The 17,580-nt window shown below is 40.6% G+C and overlaps 1 protein-coding gene across 4 annotated transcripts in view; it reads right to left on the bottom strand.

The window, feature by feature from the left end:
* Positions 1-17,580, bottom strand: part of YES1 (YES proto-oncogene 1, Src family tyrosine kinase) — an 86,565-nt gene that overhangs the window by 16,848 nt on the left and 52,137 nt on the right. For all 4 annotated transcript variants that reach the window (XM_077492537.1, XM_077492538.1, XM_077492539.1 and 1 more), the window contains exons 2-5: positions 11,076-11,333; positions 5,604-5,703; positions 3,953-4,051; positions 1,268-1,371 (exon numbers count right to left, since the gene is read on the bottom strand). In XM_077492537.1, the coding sequence (XP_077348663.1) occupies positions 1,268-1,371; positions 3,953-4,051; positions 5,604-5,703; positions 11,076-11,328 (556 nt within the window). In that variant the 5' untranslated portion in view covers positions 11,329-11,333. The remainder of the gene's footprint in view (positions 1-1,267; positions 1,372-3,952; positions 4,052-5,603; positions 5,704-11,075; positions 11,334-17,580) is intronic.

Raw genomic sequence — 17,580 nt, 5'->3', positions numbered from 1 at the left:
AGCAAACCACACCAGCCCTCCTAACACTTACCTGAGCTACCTCTCTATCCAGCGATTCGCAGGAGTACCTCGGCTGACCGGGACTCTCCCTCCGGATTGGCTGAGACAGCAGCAGTGCTATTGGCTCCAGCTGCTAAAAAAGTCAGTTAGCTGTCCAATCAGGAGAGGGGACGTTGCCGAACCGCAGCTGTGTCTGAATGGACACAGGGAGGCGTGGCTCAGCTTGGGTGCCCCCATACGGCAGGCGACAGGAGGGAGATGCCAGGAGCACCAAAGAGGGACCCAAGAAGTGGAGGATCTAGGCTGCTTTCTGCAAAACCACTGCACACAGCAGGCAAGAGTAACACTTTTTTTTTCTTTAAAAATAACAAAAAACGAGACTTTAGTATCACTAAGCTTGCTAAAGTGCTGGGTATCATATTGGTATGGTTTCTTTTAATAGAAAATACTGTTTTTACTTTGACAACTTTGTGCTGCAGATTTCCTCCAGCCTCTTGGTAGCCAGTTCCTATCTACCTGTTTTATATCATGTTATTGATCAGTCATAGAGAAAGGAGATTCTGGAAGGAAAAGAGGGGGTTCAAAACATGGAACACCATAACCATGAATTACCTCAATATCCCCCAGCAAAGTGACGGACTATCTTGATACCAGATTATATAAAAACGTATAAATTTATTCTTAAATACAATTTAAAAGTTTTTTTTGAAAAAAAGGGGAAAACAAATACATAAGGAATTTCAATTAATACAAAGTATAGCTATGACATAGATATGTATGTTACGGCGATATGGTGTATCCAGTTCGGTCTTTGTATTCTACTAGTTTCGCGACTGATCTCCTTTCTCTATGACTAATTTATAAGGATGAGGATACCGTATATTTGGATATATTCCTTCTATAATTCTTGAGGCACAACAATATAATTACTATGTTATTGATCAGGACATGCTTAATGGTAATAATGGTGAAACATACCTATGCAATGATCGTTCACATGTCCACTTATAATCCCCAGTGAGAGAGTATATTATGGGTGGCTGACAATGCAGTGAAACTGCTAGGAGACAGTGACAGAGTTCCCACCTCAAACCAGAAGTGCCTGAGAAGGGGGCTTTAAAGGAGGGTCACCCGTATCATTTTAGATGTAAAATATAATTTTTTTCTAAGTATGCCTTGCCATTACTTCTTGACTTTTCTAATTATAATAACAAGCTAAAAAATAAGATTTTACCAGATATAAACAGTAGAACAATGAGACAAGTACCTTTAGTGGTTTCACTTTCCCTTACTAAGAATGTTCCTCTCTGGTTCCCTGGATTGAGGAGCAATCTTTCAGCGTCTTTTCTACCCATTTTCCCAAAATACCATCTGAAAAAAAAAACAAAAAAAAAAAAAGAATATTGATGTTACCAGTTTCTGGATCCATGTAAAAGAACACAGTTTCTTTCTAAAAAATATCATTCATCATACAAGGTTCATAACGTTATTTCTTCAGCTTAGCTTTCCAATGATACAGTAACAGCCTTCTCATTCTCTTATTTGAAAGCAAACGTCAAACGAAAAATTTCTATATTACATAGAAACGCAGAATTGTTAAATAAGGGCATGGTCCCTTTTTAGTGCCCCTTAACACTGATACGACGTTTGATGCTTTACAAAAAGCTTAAAATTTCACATCATGTTTAATGACAGTTGTTCACATCTATGCGTTGCAATTGCTATGCAAATGAGATGCGGCAATAAAAAAATAAAAAGACTCCATTGCAAGTTTATTGTGGTGCGATTTCCCCATAGACATCAATGGAAACCGCACTGAAATCTCATCTTGTGTTCAAGATATGTGTGAATACTGCTTTTGTGTGTAGATTTTTACATATTTCCCCCTACTGCTAACCCCCTCTTCACTATTTCCTATCTAATGTCCGAAATGCATTACAATCACACTGTCTTTAGCACAAATGACTACGCAAATCACTACACAACATCGCACTGAACTCCAGCAGAAATCTGCATGAGAATCACACCCATTTGCACTGCATCAGTGTGAACCCAGACTGTCATTAAATGGACCTTACAGTAAACAATTAGTCAGGGCCCCACCTCATCCTAACCAGCAGCATTTTAGTTTAACCACTTGCAGGCCACGCTGGATCACATAAATGTGCGTGACTCAGCCTGTTCCGCTCCTGTGACATAGCGATCACATGATACCAAAGTAAACAAACGGTCATGAATGAATTTCCATTCATGAACATCTTTTGCTTACGGTTGTGATCTGTGATTGGCCCACAGCCAACCTGGCATTCATAAATAATTTTATTATTGGATATGTTTTAGAACAGAAAGTTGAAAATATTTTTTTCCCCCTCATAACTGAGTCTTTTTTTCATTCATGTAGCAAAAAACAAAAAAAAAACTGATGATTAAATACCACCAAAAGAAAGCTCTATTTGTGTGAAAAAAATAAAAAAAATAAAAAAAAGTAAAAAACCTCGCACACAAAAACGGCAGGGCAAAAATGTTGGCACATATTTTGGCCTTACTGCAGGATTTGATATCTCAGCAATTCCAGTGAGATTCTGGGGAAACCGCAGTATGTGAAAACTCACTAAAAGACATCTCAGCAGTGTCTTTCAAGATTTGGGATAGTTTACCATTCTTCCAGTGAAATCTTGGGGAACGCAATGTCACCCTTGTCTAGGATCCACAGGCAAAAGCAAAGGGTAAAGTAGGTTTAATAACTTTTTCCACACTTTTTTTTTTATGATGGGAGTGGGGCCTTAATTTTTTTAAGCGGAATTTACATTTTTACTACAAGGTCTGCATTAAAAATTAATCGGTGGCCAGTAGGCCTTTAAAAACTTGGGGGAAGAGAAAAAAAAAAAAAAAAAAAAAAAAAAAAAAAAAAAAAAAACGAGGGCACTCTTAGTGAGTCTGAGAAAGGGCAAGCGAAGGCAATAATCAATAGCTTCTGAACAGAAAACATTTTCTAAAGTCCTCGCAACTGCAATCTATAACACAGTTTAGGAAGAGGATGGTGCTTGCAAAACTTGAAAAAAAATTAAAGCCCAATTCAATGGTTTGTTAAAGTGGAACTTTAGTGATAAAATTAGGTCCTGCTCGATGACGTCAGGCTGGCCCCTTTTGCAGGTATAGCTGTAAAATAGGTGCTTATATTGTTTAAAATCTAGAAATAAATGGTCTCAACCCTGCTCTGTCCATGCTTGGTAGCTCTCTATTTTTAGACACTGTGCCAAAAAATCTGAGCCACTAGAGATTGCCAACGGCCTAAAAATTTACTGCTGCTCAGGGACCTTGGGCTTCTGTAAAATGGCAGCCTCCAGCAAGAATAAAAAGGAGCAGTGTTGGAGGCAATTTAAAGCACACACAAATTTGGTAGCATACTTATGTGTAATGTATGTTCCTTGCTAAAGATTATTAATATTCCCATAACATGATAAAAATAAACAGGGAGTTAAATCGCTTGCCAACAACCGATTAAAATAACACATCTAGTTTATCCCTTAATGTCTCTACTGATGAAACTGCCATAGAAAAAAATAATAAATCTAAAGTCCCCGGCTTTAACACAGGATTAAACTTTCTTGAAAGTAGCATGTGGTAATACCTGCTGAACACGACATGGCCAATTTTTTTGCCAATGTGTATGGGGCTGTCTGGCTGACATTACTCAGTTATTACAAAACTGACTGTATCCAGATACACGTTTATTTTGTAACAGAAGGCAGGACATGTACATCTCAAAAAATGTCTACCCAAGCTCCTACAATCACGTTTTTCTCTTTTTTGTGCGGTCATAATAATTTCAAGCTGTTTCTTGCCACCAACTGTTGCTTGTACCCAAGTCTCCAGAAGATGGGCGAGTTTAATGCCTGTATTAATATTTTGGCTCACTTATCTACTAAAAATGTAAGCAATACAATCTTACTCTTCAGCCTGTATGGAGTCTGCAGGGGCAACATAGTTACTGGGAATATAACCAGTTTTTCCAGTGGCTATAGATCTTGCTTCCCACCAGTCTCCTTCCCTGTAAAGGAAAATAATTTACAAATAAATAAAATGTTCTTTAGAATACATAAAAAAACAGAAGCACAATTTTATTTTGGCAGTCTCTTCTATCAAAGCCAAAACTCACCCTTTTCATTCTGGTGATCAAAGACCATGTGATCTTTGCCCAGGCTTTAGATGGCATGCAAAAAAAAAAAAAAAAAAACACCTGACAAATCTCTGCATTCATGCAAGTAATGTAGATGTAGCGGCTTTCTCCTCTGCTGTGCTTTATTGTATTATGATAGCAAGGCCTCTTCTCCCCCTGTCAGAATACACAGATCAGAGCTGCAGCCGATGGAAGGAGGCTGATTGAATCCTGGTCTTCCAGTAGGCGGTTTGACAGAAGCTGGTCTGTAGAACAGACAGCTGGTACACATGTACCAAAATGTATCTGCTTCCAGCTGAACGGACCGATCTTCAGTACGTGTATACCCAAGCTTTACTTGGAGTCACCAACCCAGAACAATAGGTAAGGTGTTCTGATTTTTTATGATGATATCATTATTTTCTATGGGTAAGTCATAAAGAAAGCCCGAATGTCAGTATACCAGCCACACAACTAGCACCAGAGGACAGCAATGATGGGCTCATACTTTTAAGTTTTTACTTTAAAGTGAGAAATCTACTACTGGTTTATAAATGATATTTAGTAGATGTGAAAGAGCTTTGTGGCTTCTATAGATACTTGGTGGGCATAGTAAGTGATGACTGACATCAAAATAGAAATATTTATATCCATGCCCACTCTGAAATCACTCACCAGTATATAAACTCTGTGCAGAAACATTCCACCATCTACCTGCTCTAATATAGCACAGGAAGAGTATTCAAAGTAATTCCTATGCTAGAGCATGTGGAATTCTCTCCACTACGCCTTTACATTATCAGTGAAAAAGCTGAGGTTATGCCCGCTTCTGGCTTCTCATATTTGTGCCTTTGAATGTGCCATGAAGGTAAGTAGTATTAACTAAGCATACTTATTTTAGGGGTTTGAAAATGTCCTCTTTAAATCCTCTTTTCCTGCTTCTTTTCCTGTTACTATCACACTATACAGCTTGCATCGACTCTAGATAAATCTTAGGTTTAATACATTGTCAAGGAATAACGTCATTTTATACTAACTCAAAATATAAAAGATACCGGTAGCAGTAGCATTAAGGCCATTTTACCGGAGATCGATATTGACTAGCCACTGCTTAGCTTTATGTCATGCTATGATACATTCAGAGAAACAGTGATTTCCCCTGTGGTGTACGATTGATGTTCTAAGGTGTGGCCTGTCTGAATCTGAAAACAATGCCATTAATCCCAGCCAAACAAACAATTCTAGGATAGTGGATCTTGCAGTAATTAAAATTCTGGTTTAACCGTTAATCACATATTAAATATTATATATTTTTAGGCAGAACATACAATAAAAAGACCTGCACATATCCTAATATATTTACAACAGCACAAAGTAAGCCACACTGCTGAACAGTCATCCAAGTATACAAGATAGACTGGCAGAGAATTTGATCACAACTTACGTGTTATTAATTATTTGGAATCTTTCACCCTTTCTGAAAGAGAGATCTTCTGATGTCCTAGCTTCATAATCATATAAGGCAACAAAAACTGTAACACCACCTACAAAAAAAATAAAAAATTTGATTGTGAAAAGCAGAACACAATGGACAGTCAGAAAAATGTATATAAAAACACAGAATAGGTTTGTCCTGACACCACTTTTTAAGACAGAGTACAAGTACCAATACTTTTCTTCAAGTACTCGCCGATAACGATACTTTTTTTATGTCATGTGACAGTGGCACTAATATGCAGCACTGATAAGGCATGGACTGTCTCAGTAGCGCATGCATACACACATTATATTCTCTCTATATATATATATATATATATATATATATATATATATATACACACACACACACATATACATATACACACACACTACTGAGACAGGCAGAGGTGAGATGGTTGGGGGTCTAAACAAACTCCTGAGATCTACCCTTTGAGACATGGAAAGGGACTGAGGATAGAGATTCCCGGAGGACAGGCGGGGGGTCAGATGGAGATGGGAGCCAGGAGAGGCTACAGGGTACACTCGGGAACAATCGGTGCGGCGGCTGGGGATGTTATAATCACTGATCTCCCTGTGTGGCTTTCAATAAAGCAGCTGACAGCCATGGAGGGGAGAGTTGGAGAAGCGGCTGACAGCTGCTTTATTGAAAGCTACATAGGGAGATCAGCGATTACAACTTCCCTGCAGCTGCACCAATTGTTCCCGAGTGGCCAGGTATCGGATTAGGCATCAGAAGCATTTGTGCAACCCTAACACAGACTGGAATATTTTGCATTTCATTTGGAAATCAAGGTCCCAGAGTCTGGAGGAAAAGTGAGGAGGCACAGAATCCAAGTTGCATGAGGTCCTGTATGAAGTTTCCACAGTGACAATTTAGGGAGCCATGTCATCTGCTGATGTTGGTCCACTGTGTTTTGCCAAGTCCAGAGTCAGCGCAGCAATCTACCAAGAAATTCTAGAGCACTTCAATTCAGACGAGCCAAAAGCCACACACTGAAAGCGCCCGGGTGTCAGTGGTAAAGCACTGCTATTTTTTGTGGCACTTTACCAGTTGTTTTAGCGGCGCTATTCATCCGCTAGCGGGGTGGTTTTAACGCCCGCTAGTGCCCGAAAAATTGTTACCACTTTTCACAAAATGCCGCTGCAGCAGCCCTTTGCTGGCGGTACTGCCCATTTATTGAAATGGGCAGGGGCGCTTTAGGAGCGGTGTATTCACTGCTTCTACAGCACTGCAAAGCAGCTGCTTGCAGGACTTTTTGTGACGCCCTGCCAGCGCACCGCTCCAGTATGAAAGCACTCTCACTTTCACACTGGGATTGCAGCTGAGGATTTTTTCAGGCACGATTTTTAGCACTAAAGCACCTGAAAAACACCTCTAGTGTGAAATTGGTCTAAGTAATGGAGATAATTTACCTTCCTTATCACGGTGATATGCAAGCTACACACAAATATGGTAGAAGCCTATACCTACATACCACCATGATTCTGGACTCTAAAAGTAGTGTACTGTAAATCAAAGCAGAACAAAGTTCAAACTTAGTTTACGGAATTCCTACGCATGCATGTGAAAATCAAGACGGCCAAAGATCACCCAGAAGATCCAGGGAGATGGTGTCAGTACTGGCAAGGGACTGTTGGAGCCCACGTAAGTATTGTGTGGACTTTAGTTCTGTTTTAACAACAAATAGCTATACCTAGACACTGTATAAAAAACAAAGTCTAATGAACAATTTGAGGGCAAAAACTGTCATTGCCGATTTTTTTTTTTTTTTTTACAGGTTTGGGGGATCATCCTGATGAATGGCATGGTACCAGCATGCAACCAGTTAATGGGGTTGTAAAAAGGGATTAATTATTTTTTTTTTATTTAAACAAACATGTCTATACTTACCTACTCTGTGCGATAGAATCACACAGAGCGTGCAGGAACCTACTCAATTTGGGTCTTCCGCCAGAGCTCCTGAACCCTCCACTCTGGCCAGTGCCCCCATAGGAAGCCGCTTCCCGTGGGGGCACTCATGTGTGCTTGCACCCGAGTCCCTCTGCTGCATCCATTGACACAGAGGGACTCAGCCCCACTCCCTTGTCAATGGCTTTGATTGACAGCACGGGAAGCCAATGGCTCCCGTTGCCCCAGCAAAGCCAGCGAGACCTGGAAGAGGGGAGAAAAGATCTGCAGACATGCAGGACACTGGATCGAATAAGGGCTCAGGTGGGTAAAGAGGGGCTCAGGTGGCGATGCTGACATCTAAACATTTTTACCTAAATGCAAGGAATGCATGAAGGTAAAAAATGTTTAGCCTTTACAACCACTTTAAGTCTAATAACTGAACTTCCTTCATGTGTACAAGTTTCAGGATAGTGACTAATTTACATAGTGGAGCCAGGATCAGCCCAACAACATGTACCTACATACCAAATCAGCAATATCAACTCTCATGTTTTTATCATCCTAGGTCTACTTTCATTCATCTACTGCTAATAATCTTAAATACTCAAGCAGAATGTAGCAGCCGCTATTACTCAATCACAAAACTTCCCATGCCACATACGTCTTGAATTTTCTAAGCATTGTTTGCTGAGCCAAGTGCAGTTAATTCCCTCCATTCACAACTGTTCAGGAAATTCTGATCTACTTTAATTAATTAGAAGACGGAGCCAAGAGATGTAAATCAGTGTACTACTGAACTACTGAATAATATCAGATACAGACCAAATACTTGATGGTACATGCCAATGAATCTTATTTACCCCCAAAATTGATCATTTACTCATTATCTAAAATGTATATCTGATCTCTGTCCGCAACAGAAGCATGTTTTTCAAACTGTTCCATGCTGATCATAATGAAAACCTCTCGGTAGACAGAAAAAATAGAATTTCTGACTTACCGTAAAATCTTTAATGGTGCGCAGTATGAGAATTCATGTATACTGGGTTATACTGCTGCCTTCAGAAATTGGATTCAATCGTTTTTTTATTGAAAGTTTATCAAGAAAAGTAACATTAAATAACAGAAAATAAAATAACATTACAACATATACATACATACATACACAGCAGTATATGTTGTAATGTTATTTTATTTCATGTTACTTTTCTTCAGAAATTGGATACTGGCAATCAAAGCTGCAAGCACAGCCCAGCAAAACATTCACTCCCAACATGTCTCAGCTTTGTTAGTAAGCAACAGTAGGAGTGGAGTGTTAAAAAAAAAAAAAAAAAAAAAAAAAGGGGGGGGGGGGGGGCTCTGTCCTGTCATGTACTTGGATACACTCATTAATTCTCTTCATTCAACCCTGCCACTACTGACGAGGTTGCTAAACTTTTTTGTAACGCCCACCTAACCACCTGGATCCTGCTCCCTCGCGGATGCTATGCTCGCCCTCTGGCTCTATTCTACACTCTTTCACATCTTCAACCTCTCTTTTGGCACCTTTCCCAACTCTCTACAACATGCACTAGTCACCCCCATCCTTAAAAAGCCTTCACTGGACCCCACCAATCTTAACCTATGCCCCATCTCCTTCAACCGGCTGAGTGATCAGCTGACCAAGAACAAACTTCTTGATCCCCTTCAGTCTGGATTTCACCCTCAGCACTCCACAGAAATTGCTCTCCTTAATCTCACAAAAAAACGGCTAAAACCAACGGACACTATTCTGTACTACTCCCCCTGGACCTCTCTGCTGCCTTTGACAGTGGTCTAACCCCTCCAGAAAAAACACCACTCCTTTGGTCTCTAAGTGTACTCTTAACTGGTTCTCATCCCTACCTATCCCACCACACCTTCAATGCCCCTTACAATTCTACTTCCTCCTCTCCTCTTCCTTTCTCCATCAGGGCCCGACAGGTTCTCTTCTTTGACCTCTCCTATTCTCAATCTACACCTCCTCCCTGGGTCAGTTGATTGCCTCCCATAGCTTTTAATACCACTTCCATGCAGATGACACCCAAGTCTATCTCTCTACCCCTCAGCTCACTTCATCAGTGTCCTCACACATCACCAACTTACTAACAGACATATCAGCCTGGATGTCACATCACTTCCTCAAATCGATCTAAAACCAAGCTCCAAATCATTTCCTCCCCTACGTGCCTCTTCCTCTGATTTCTATGTCAAAATCAACAGCACAACTATCAACCCTTCCCCACATGCCAAGGTCCTACGTGTAGTCCTGGACTCTGAACTCTCCTTTTGGCCCCCACATCCAATCACTGGCCATAGCTTGCCACCTCAACATCTCCAAGATACGCCCCTTCCTAACCAATGGCACCACAAAGCTTCTAATTTAGTCCCTGGTCATCTCTTGCCTCCACTACTGCAACCCCCTTCTAATTGGCTTAGCTTTAAATAGGCTATCCCCCTTTCCATCTGTCATAAATGCTGCTGCCAGACTCATCCATCTTACCAACCTTACCCAACTAATTAAATTCAAGATACTAACAATAACTTACAAGGCCACCCACAACTCAACCTCTAGCTACATCACTAACCTAGTCTCAAAACTAGAACAAAATCATCCTCCCAAGACCTCCTGCTCTCTAGTTCCCTTGTCGCCTCATCCCACGCTCCCCTCCAAGACTTCTCCAGAGCATTTCCTATCCTCTGGAACTCTCTACCCCAATCTGACGATCCCTGAAAACTCTTCAGAGAAGCCTAGCTGACCCCCACCTAACAACTGCACATTTTCTCCAACAGCCCATCCCCACAATTATTATCTCTTGTATATCTTGACCCTCCCTACTAGATTGTAAGCTCTATGAGAAGGGCTCTTCAATTCCTACTGTATTAAATTGTACTGACTGCCCTTTCATTGTAAAGTGCTGCGTAAACTGTTGGTGCTATATAAAGCCTGTCTAATAATAATATTACTCCTAGAAAATGATTTTACTGCAAGTCAGTCAAAAACACTTATTGTACATTGTGGCACACATGTTGAGTATTTAGGTACATTGTGATGCCCAAATACTGTCCAACGGATGGATGGGCAACAGACCCACAAAAAACAACAGGTTAACAGAGGTGGCTCAACAGAAAGTGGTCTGAAGAACCTTATGACCAAAGCAGGTTTCAGAAAAAGGCTTGAACAGACATCTGGTAACTAAAATAAAATACATTTTGAAAAAAAAAAAAAAAAAAAAAAAAAAAAAAAAAAGGTATATAAAAAAGTAAGTAGTTTGCTTCTCTCAATAGATTGAAAACATCCAATTTCCTAGGTCACTAGCAAAAAAAACATTTTTTGGAAATGCTGATTTTCTGATTTGCAGCTTGGCTATAATATAGGGCTAGAAGGAACAGGATGAAATCCCACATGTCACATTGTGCTTTTAAATCTATAACAAAAGACAAAGAAAATGTTGGATCTTCAAGATTAGTACCATGAGACATACATCAAGAGTACCATCAGCTTACCCGTTAACCCTCCTGGGTAAGGAACTGGCACTGGTGAAAAGACAGAAGATGCTCCTCCAAAAGGAGTTATTCCAGATGAACCTCCAAAGGGTGTCATGGAATGACTGTTAAAATTAGCAGAGGGTCCTTTGACTGCCGGGGACTGTGCAACTTGTGTTGGGTCATTACCAAACTGATTGATGGGATCTGGTTTGGGTTCTGTTCTGTATTTTATTGATGGACCTTTGTCCTCCTTACTCTTAATACAGCCCATTATACCTGTAAAAGAAAATAAATTGGGTTAAATAACACTGCAGTAGAGAGTATGCAGTTGAATTGCTAATGGGATGATGGATCCTGTATTAAGGCGTTATAGTTTAAAAGAACACAGAGAGGGAATTTAGTAAGACTAAAGCAGACAGACTCTAGAGAAACTATGCATGACAACCAATCATTTTCTACCTTTATTTTTTCAAAGCTTAACTGAACAAGCTTAAACTAGATGCTGAATAGTTACGCTGTACAGCTGCTCCAGTTTTAGGCTTTTTAATTTTAAATTTTTTTTTATTTTTCAGATAAGCATGTAAAAGGCTTATTCACATGGCCATACTTAAGCATATGCCTCCACGGAGATGCACAGGTGCCGTTTCCAATTTGACAGCTGAGTAGGTACAGGTCCCCAAACGCAGATAGCGTGCGTTCATGGACCTGCACCCACATGGCTAGAACATTGGAAGCAGCCACTGCATCTCAATTGACATGAATGAGATTGCCTGCATGGAACACCAGTGCAGCTGGAGATGGCCCCCGCATGGGCATACGCCTGTGTAAACGAGGCCTAAGAGATATGATGTAAATGACCCCATCGATGCATGCAAGACCTCTTTCACACATGCGGACCCTTCAGGTCCACCTGTCAGTTTTCTAGGTGGACCTGAATGGACGCTCTATACAGTTCTATGGGGCGACGGATGTCAGCGGTGACATATCCGCTGACATCTGATCCGCTAAATTCAGATGGATGGAAACCCTATTTTCCATCTGTCTGGCAGATGGAATGAAAACAGATAGGATGAAAACAGATCCACCTATCTCCCCATAGAAGAGATCTTACATGTCCGTCTCTGCACAGTGAGCAAAGACGGACCTGCCATCTGCCAGCTCAGTGGGGATCAACGGATCGGTCCCTGCTGAACAAACTGAGTCCGTCAAAAACAGACATTATGTGTGAAAGGGGTCTTAATGTTTTAAATAGTGTTTCTTTGTGCAATTTGTAATTATTATACATACATGAAGATAGCCATATTGGCTCATAACATTTGAAGGCATTTCTTTAAAATGCTACATGGCAGATAGCGTTGCAGCTTCTTTAAACAAAGAAAGCAAGTGGATGAGTTGGTCAACTGACTCCCCTGTGGCTAAATTCTTGAGACGTTAACCACTTCCTTACTGGGCACTTATACCCCCCTTCCTGCCCAGGCTAATTTTCAGCACTTTGAATGACAATTGCACGGCCATGCAACACTGTACCCATATGAATTTTTTATTTTTTACACAAATAGAGATTTTATTTGGTAGTACTCCACCACTGAGGTTTTTATTTTTTGCTAAAGAAAAAAAAAAGGACAAAACTATTATTTTTTTTTCTCTTCAAAAATAAACACAAAACGTTTTTCATAAATTTGTTATAACATTTTGCAAACCGGTAATTTTTCTCCTTCACTGATCTGCACTAATGAGTTTGCCCCAATAGGCGACATTGATGGGCAGCACTGATGAGGCACCGATTGGCAGCACTGGTGGGTAGATGGGCGGCACTAGTGGGCATTGATTTGCAGCACATTCGGTTGCTAAGGGGACCGATGTCCCTCTAATCGAAGCCGCTGCTTTTTTCCTTCACTCTGTCAAAAAACCTGATCACGTTGTAAAGGGCCTGTTGTGACTGGCCCTTTACCCAATCTATGATCAGCCGAGTCTCAGTACTCCCCAGGGGGCTCGCTGGAACGTCTATGGATGCCCTCCCAGCAATTTAAGCTTGCGCCGTTGCCATCTTTTGGCTATGGTGTGGGTGGCAAAAAGTTAATATAACCTTTCCTAATGGAAATATAGGGACTGTCATTGCACGACTTCTGAAAATGTTAGGTCCTTGGTCTTTATACTGGATCACTGACCAAAGCAAATACACACATCAGGAAAGTATGAACAAAAACCAACAGTTAGGCGTATGGTGCTTTGCCAAGCCATTTGACAGCATGACCTTACCTACAATGCAAGTCTGAACAAAGTCAAATGTAATCATCTGCATACTTGTTCTGGGTTAGAATGTGAGAATGTGATGCAAAAATGCACCGAAATGCAGTAAATGGTGCATGTACTACTTTTAAAAACATGCTGCATCAAATTGCACAGTGCTTGCAAACACACTGCATTTGACATCTGTATTTAGGGTACCATAAAACACAAAATGTTTACAGGTTTGGTGTATATAATTGTATTCTACATGATAAATATAAATACAAATACAGAAATGTTAACCCAGATAACAGTGCAGCACAACTATCATCCCAAAGGAAGCTGCATTAGGATGGACTTCACAGGCAGATCAACAGGTATTTGTGAAACTTTGCAGGGGAAATAAAAGAAAACTAGAAGTGCAGATGCACTTACAATTAAAGTGGTTGTAAATCTCAGACAATAAATATGAACAAAGCAAATACCTCTAGACTGTGTACTTGTCTCAATTAGGAGCACTAAGTGTCATTTCTGTCTGCTGCTTCTTTCATCTATCAGCATGAATCACTTCTGCCAAGTTTTCCTGTCACTAAGAAAAAAAAAAAAAGGTGACAGGGGAGGGAGCTCCAGCCGATTGATAGCCTGGCTCTGTTCCTGTGTGTAGGGGGGGGGGGGGGTGTCCCTTCTCTCCAATCAGCTCTCTTCACTGCAGAGTGTAATTTCAGCTCTCTGCCCCCTCAGCTCAGACAAGGTGTTGAAATTCTGAACTTTGAATAGATGTGGGGAAGAGAAGACCTCAGATAAATAGGTACAACTTATGTAGGACGATTTGATTCATCTCTGTGCATCACCTGAGGGCAGTCACTTCACTGGGTACATGTAAGGGTTTACAACCACTTAAAGTTCTGCAGTTTCGATACCTTTACAGGTTATACATTTTAGATTCATGTAGGAGGTCTGCATCTAGCATAAACCCCATGATCGATGTTCACAGCGATACCTCACGTTTGGGGCTATTTGAATGCATGCGGGGCCAGCGCGTTCCTTTGAGAGCGTGCATTGGGGGGGGGGGGGGGGTGCTTTAAATAAAAAAAATATAATTTTTAGACTGTCGCTTTTTATTTTATTTTTAAGCACTTTTATTGCTGTTACAAAGAATGTAAACATCCCTTATGACAGCACTAGGCAGTAGCAGGTACTCTATAGTGAAAGATCTGGGGTCAATAAGACCCCAGATCCCTCCTCTGCCCTTGAAAAGCATTTGATCACATCAAGACCGGTGTAATTAAATGCTCTCCATTTTTGAAACTGTCGCTAGGAAACGGAAAGTGATGTATGCTCATCTCTTCCTATATCACAGAGGCAAACAGAAGGGTTACGGTCTTTGTCCACCTCTATGATCAGTCAGTGGAAGTGCTTGCTGGTCGATCGGGTGTCTCGGTGCTTCGCATGCCGCTTAGTTTGACCATCGGCTCTAAACCCTGCTACTTACCTGCAGCAGGGCTAAATGTAAAAAAAATTTAAATAACATTTTCTGCCTGGCACCCCGGAACTGCACATTACAGGGTTGGGCGATAGGAATTGGACATCTCCGTGTGATTGAACAAGAGCAGGGGAATACAGATTTGAAAAACTAAATACTGCAGACATGGTTGAAAAGGCAAGTTTTTAGAGGGTATAGAAAATAGTCATTAGCTACAAAATGAAAAAAAAAAAAAAAAAATTTCTAACAACCACGTGTTCTAAAAACGTTTGTTTTCCTTTAACGATGACGGTCATATGGTGCAAGATAACAGCAATCTCCCTGTTCAGCCAGGGAAGAAGCTACCGCCTACGTTGTCCTCAGTCTGAAACCTCAAAGGACTTCAGAACAAAGAAGGACTAAAAACAAAAACAATAGTGTCAAGGAAAAAAGGCTTGGGGGTAAAAAAGTTCCACTGCCAAATTAGGTATGCAGTCATACTGAATTAAAAAGGGATATCATATAAACCGATTATTAACCTCTGAACCACCTACCTATCTATGACAAGTCTATGTGAGTTCTGCAGCTAGACTAGTTCAGAATGGTTACAACAAGCTACAAAAAGGATTTTTACCTGTAACATAAGTGCAATATACACACAGCTTTTAAAGAGATTAACTCTACAAAATTCAGAACCTTGATGGAGTTTTGCATTTTCTTTGCTCTAAAATCTAGTTTTAAAGTGAACATTTGAGCCAGAATTAGGAGACAAAGCTAACATTACACTAAAACTGCAAGCTAAACCCTGCAATAATTAGGAACATCTGTCCTGATGTCACTCTAGCTGAGGCTAAACAACTCCATAATCTGTGTCTGCCAAAGGGAAACTTTCCAGGACGTGCTAGGGTGGATAACATCCCCACACATGGAAGAAAATTGTGTTTTACAGGACGGTTATCAAACAGCCCAAGTACAAAGCTGTATCTGCTCCATTATTAACAAAAGCATTAAAACACAAAGCTAGATTAGGTACACAAATATCCATGCTCAACTGAAAAACACTTGCCGAGATTCAGGGCTCAGGCTGGGGATGCCCACTTTGTTTGAAAATCCAAAGCAAAAATTAAGCCGAAACTCAATAACTCCTTGGTGTGATCATCATTTGGCTACATCATATACACATCCATACTCATAGCACAATTAACATTAAAATGGCATTGCTCATTTACTGCAAAAACCCAGGTGGAGGGGGGAGGACTGAATGTAATTACAATTAAAAGCAATTAACATCAAATTGTTACACATGGAGGGTGCACAACAGATAACACCACATCAGAAAACCAATAGTATATAAAAAGGACTATAGACATTTCCCAGAATGTTTTTTGTTTTGTTCAAATACATCAAAAAATATCAATATTTATTATATTAAATTACTTCAGAAATAAGTCTATGACCCGTCTACTATTTAGACCACCTGGCATTATAGTATTTAAAGTATGGATCCACCACACTTCCCTCTGCAGGAGTAAGTGGTGCACATTATCACCTCTTGGGGGTTTCTTAAACTGCTCAATGCCAAACAAAAAGAATTAAAGGGGTTGTAAAGGTAAATTTTTTATTTTCTACATAGGTTCCTTTAAGCTAGGGCATTGTTGGTTCACTTACCTTTTCCTTTGATTTCCCTTCTAAATGTTTTTTTTCTTTGTCTGAATATCTCACTTCCTGTTTCTCCTCAGTAAACTTCTCACCATCATCCGAGCTGGTGGTTAGTCAGCCAGAACAGCTAACTGAACAGCTTACTGGGGTGAAACAGGAAGTGAGAAATTTAGACAAAGAAAACAAAGAAAAAAACATTTAGAAGGGAAATCGAAGGAAAAGATAAGTGAACCAACAATGCACTAGCTTATAGGAACCTATGTAGAAAATAAAAAAATTACCTTTACAACCCCTTTAAGATGACCTTTACGGATTTCCCTAAAACGTTTAGAGACATTCCAAATATTTCTGCCATTGTGGTTACAGGTGTCATTGTAGTGCTCCGAAATCCTGATCCTCAAGGGGCGTATAGTGCATCCTACATACTAATTGTTATATTAGGTACACGCACACCTTGACTAGTAAATGATTGCAAGGTTCTGAATGCTGACTTTCCCAATACAGTGCTTGGGCACACGGCAAAAATGCTTTGTAATTAAAGTGCAACTACAACTAAAACTCTGTTCCCCTCTAATGCACATTTGCCAAAGAATCCCATAGAGATTTGCCTACGGGCTGCTGGCAGTGCCACTGTAATCCCCACCATTGCGGGGGGGGGGGGGGCCTGTGGCAGCGCCACTGGAATCCTCACCATCATTGGGACAGAGGCCTGTAGCAGTGCCCCCGATATCTGCACTATCAATGGGACAGGGGCTTGTGGCCGTGCCACCGATATCTGCACCATCAATGGGACAGAGGCTCGTGGCAGTGCCCCCAATATCTGCACCATCAATGGGACAGAGGCTCGTGGCCTTGCCGCCGATATCTGCACCATCAATGGGACAATAAGGGGGTCATCCCAACAGGTATCCAAGAAAATCCAACAAAGTAGTGGAAGGACAACAGCTTATTTGGTTGAAAACAGATGCAACATAATTGCTATAAAGACATCTTGCCGAATGCAGCTTAATGTGTGTGCATCCAAAGAGTCCAGAGCCGACGAATAAATTTGCCTGAGCATGTGATTATAGTAAACCTGAAACATATTTTGAATACCTATCAGGTTCACAATAATCACATGTTCAGGCAAATTTTTTTATGATGAAGATGAATGCTGCCATTTTGCTTATTACT

The sequence above is a fragment of the Lithobates pipiens genome, unplaced genomic scaffold (genome assembly GCF_037356315.1).
Source record: "Lithobates pipiens isolate NorthernLeopardFrog02 unplaced genomic scaffold, aLitPip1_a1.2 Scaffold_19, whole genome shotgun sequence".
Taxonomy (NCBI): Eukaryota; Metazoa; Chordata; class Amphibia; order Anura; family Ranidae; genus Lithobates; species Lithobates pipiens.
This window is presented reverse-complemented; position numbering and strand designations above follow the sequence as displayed.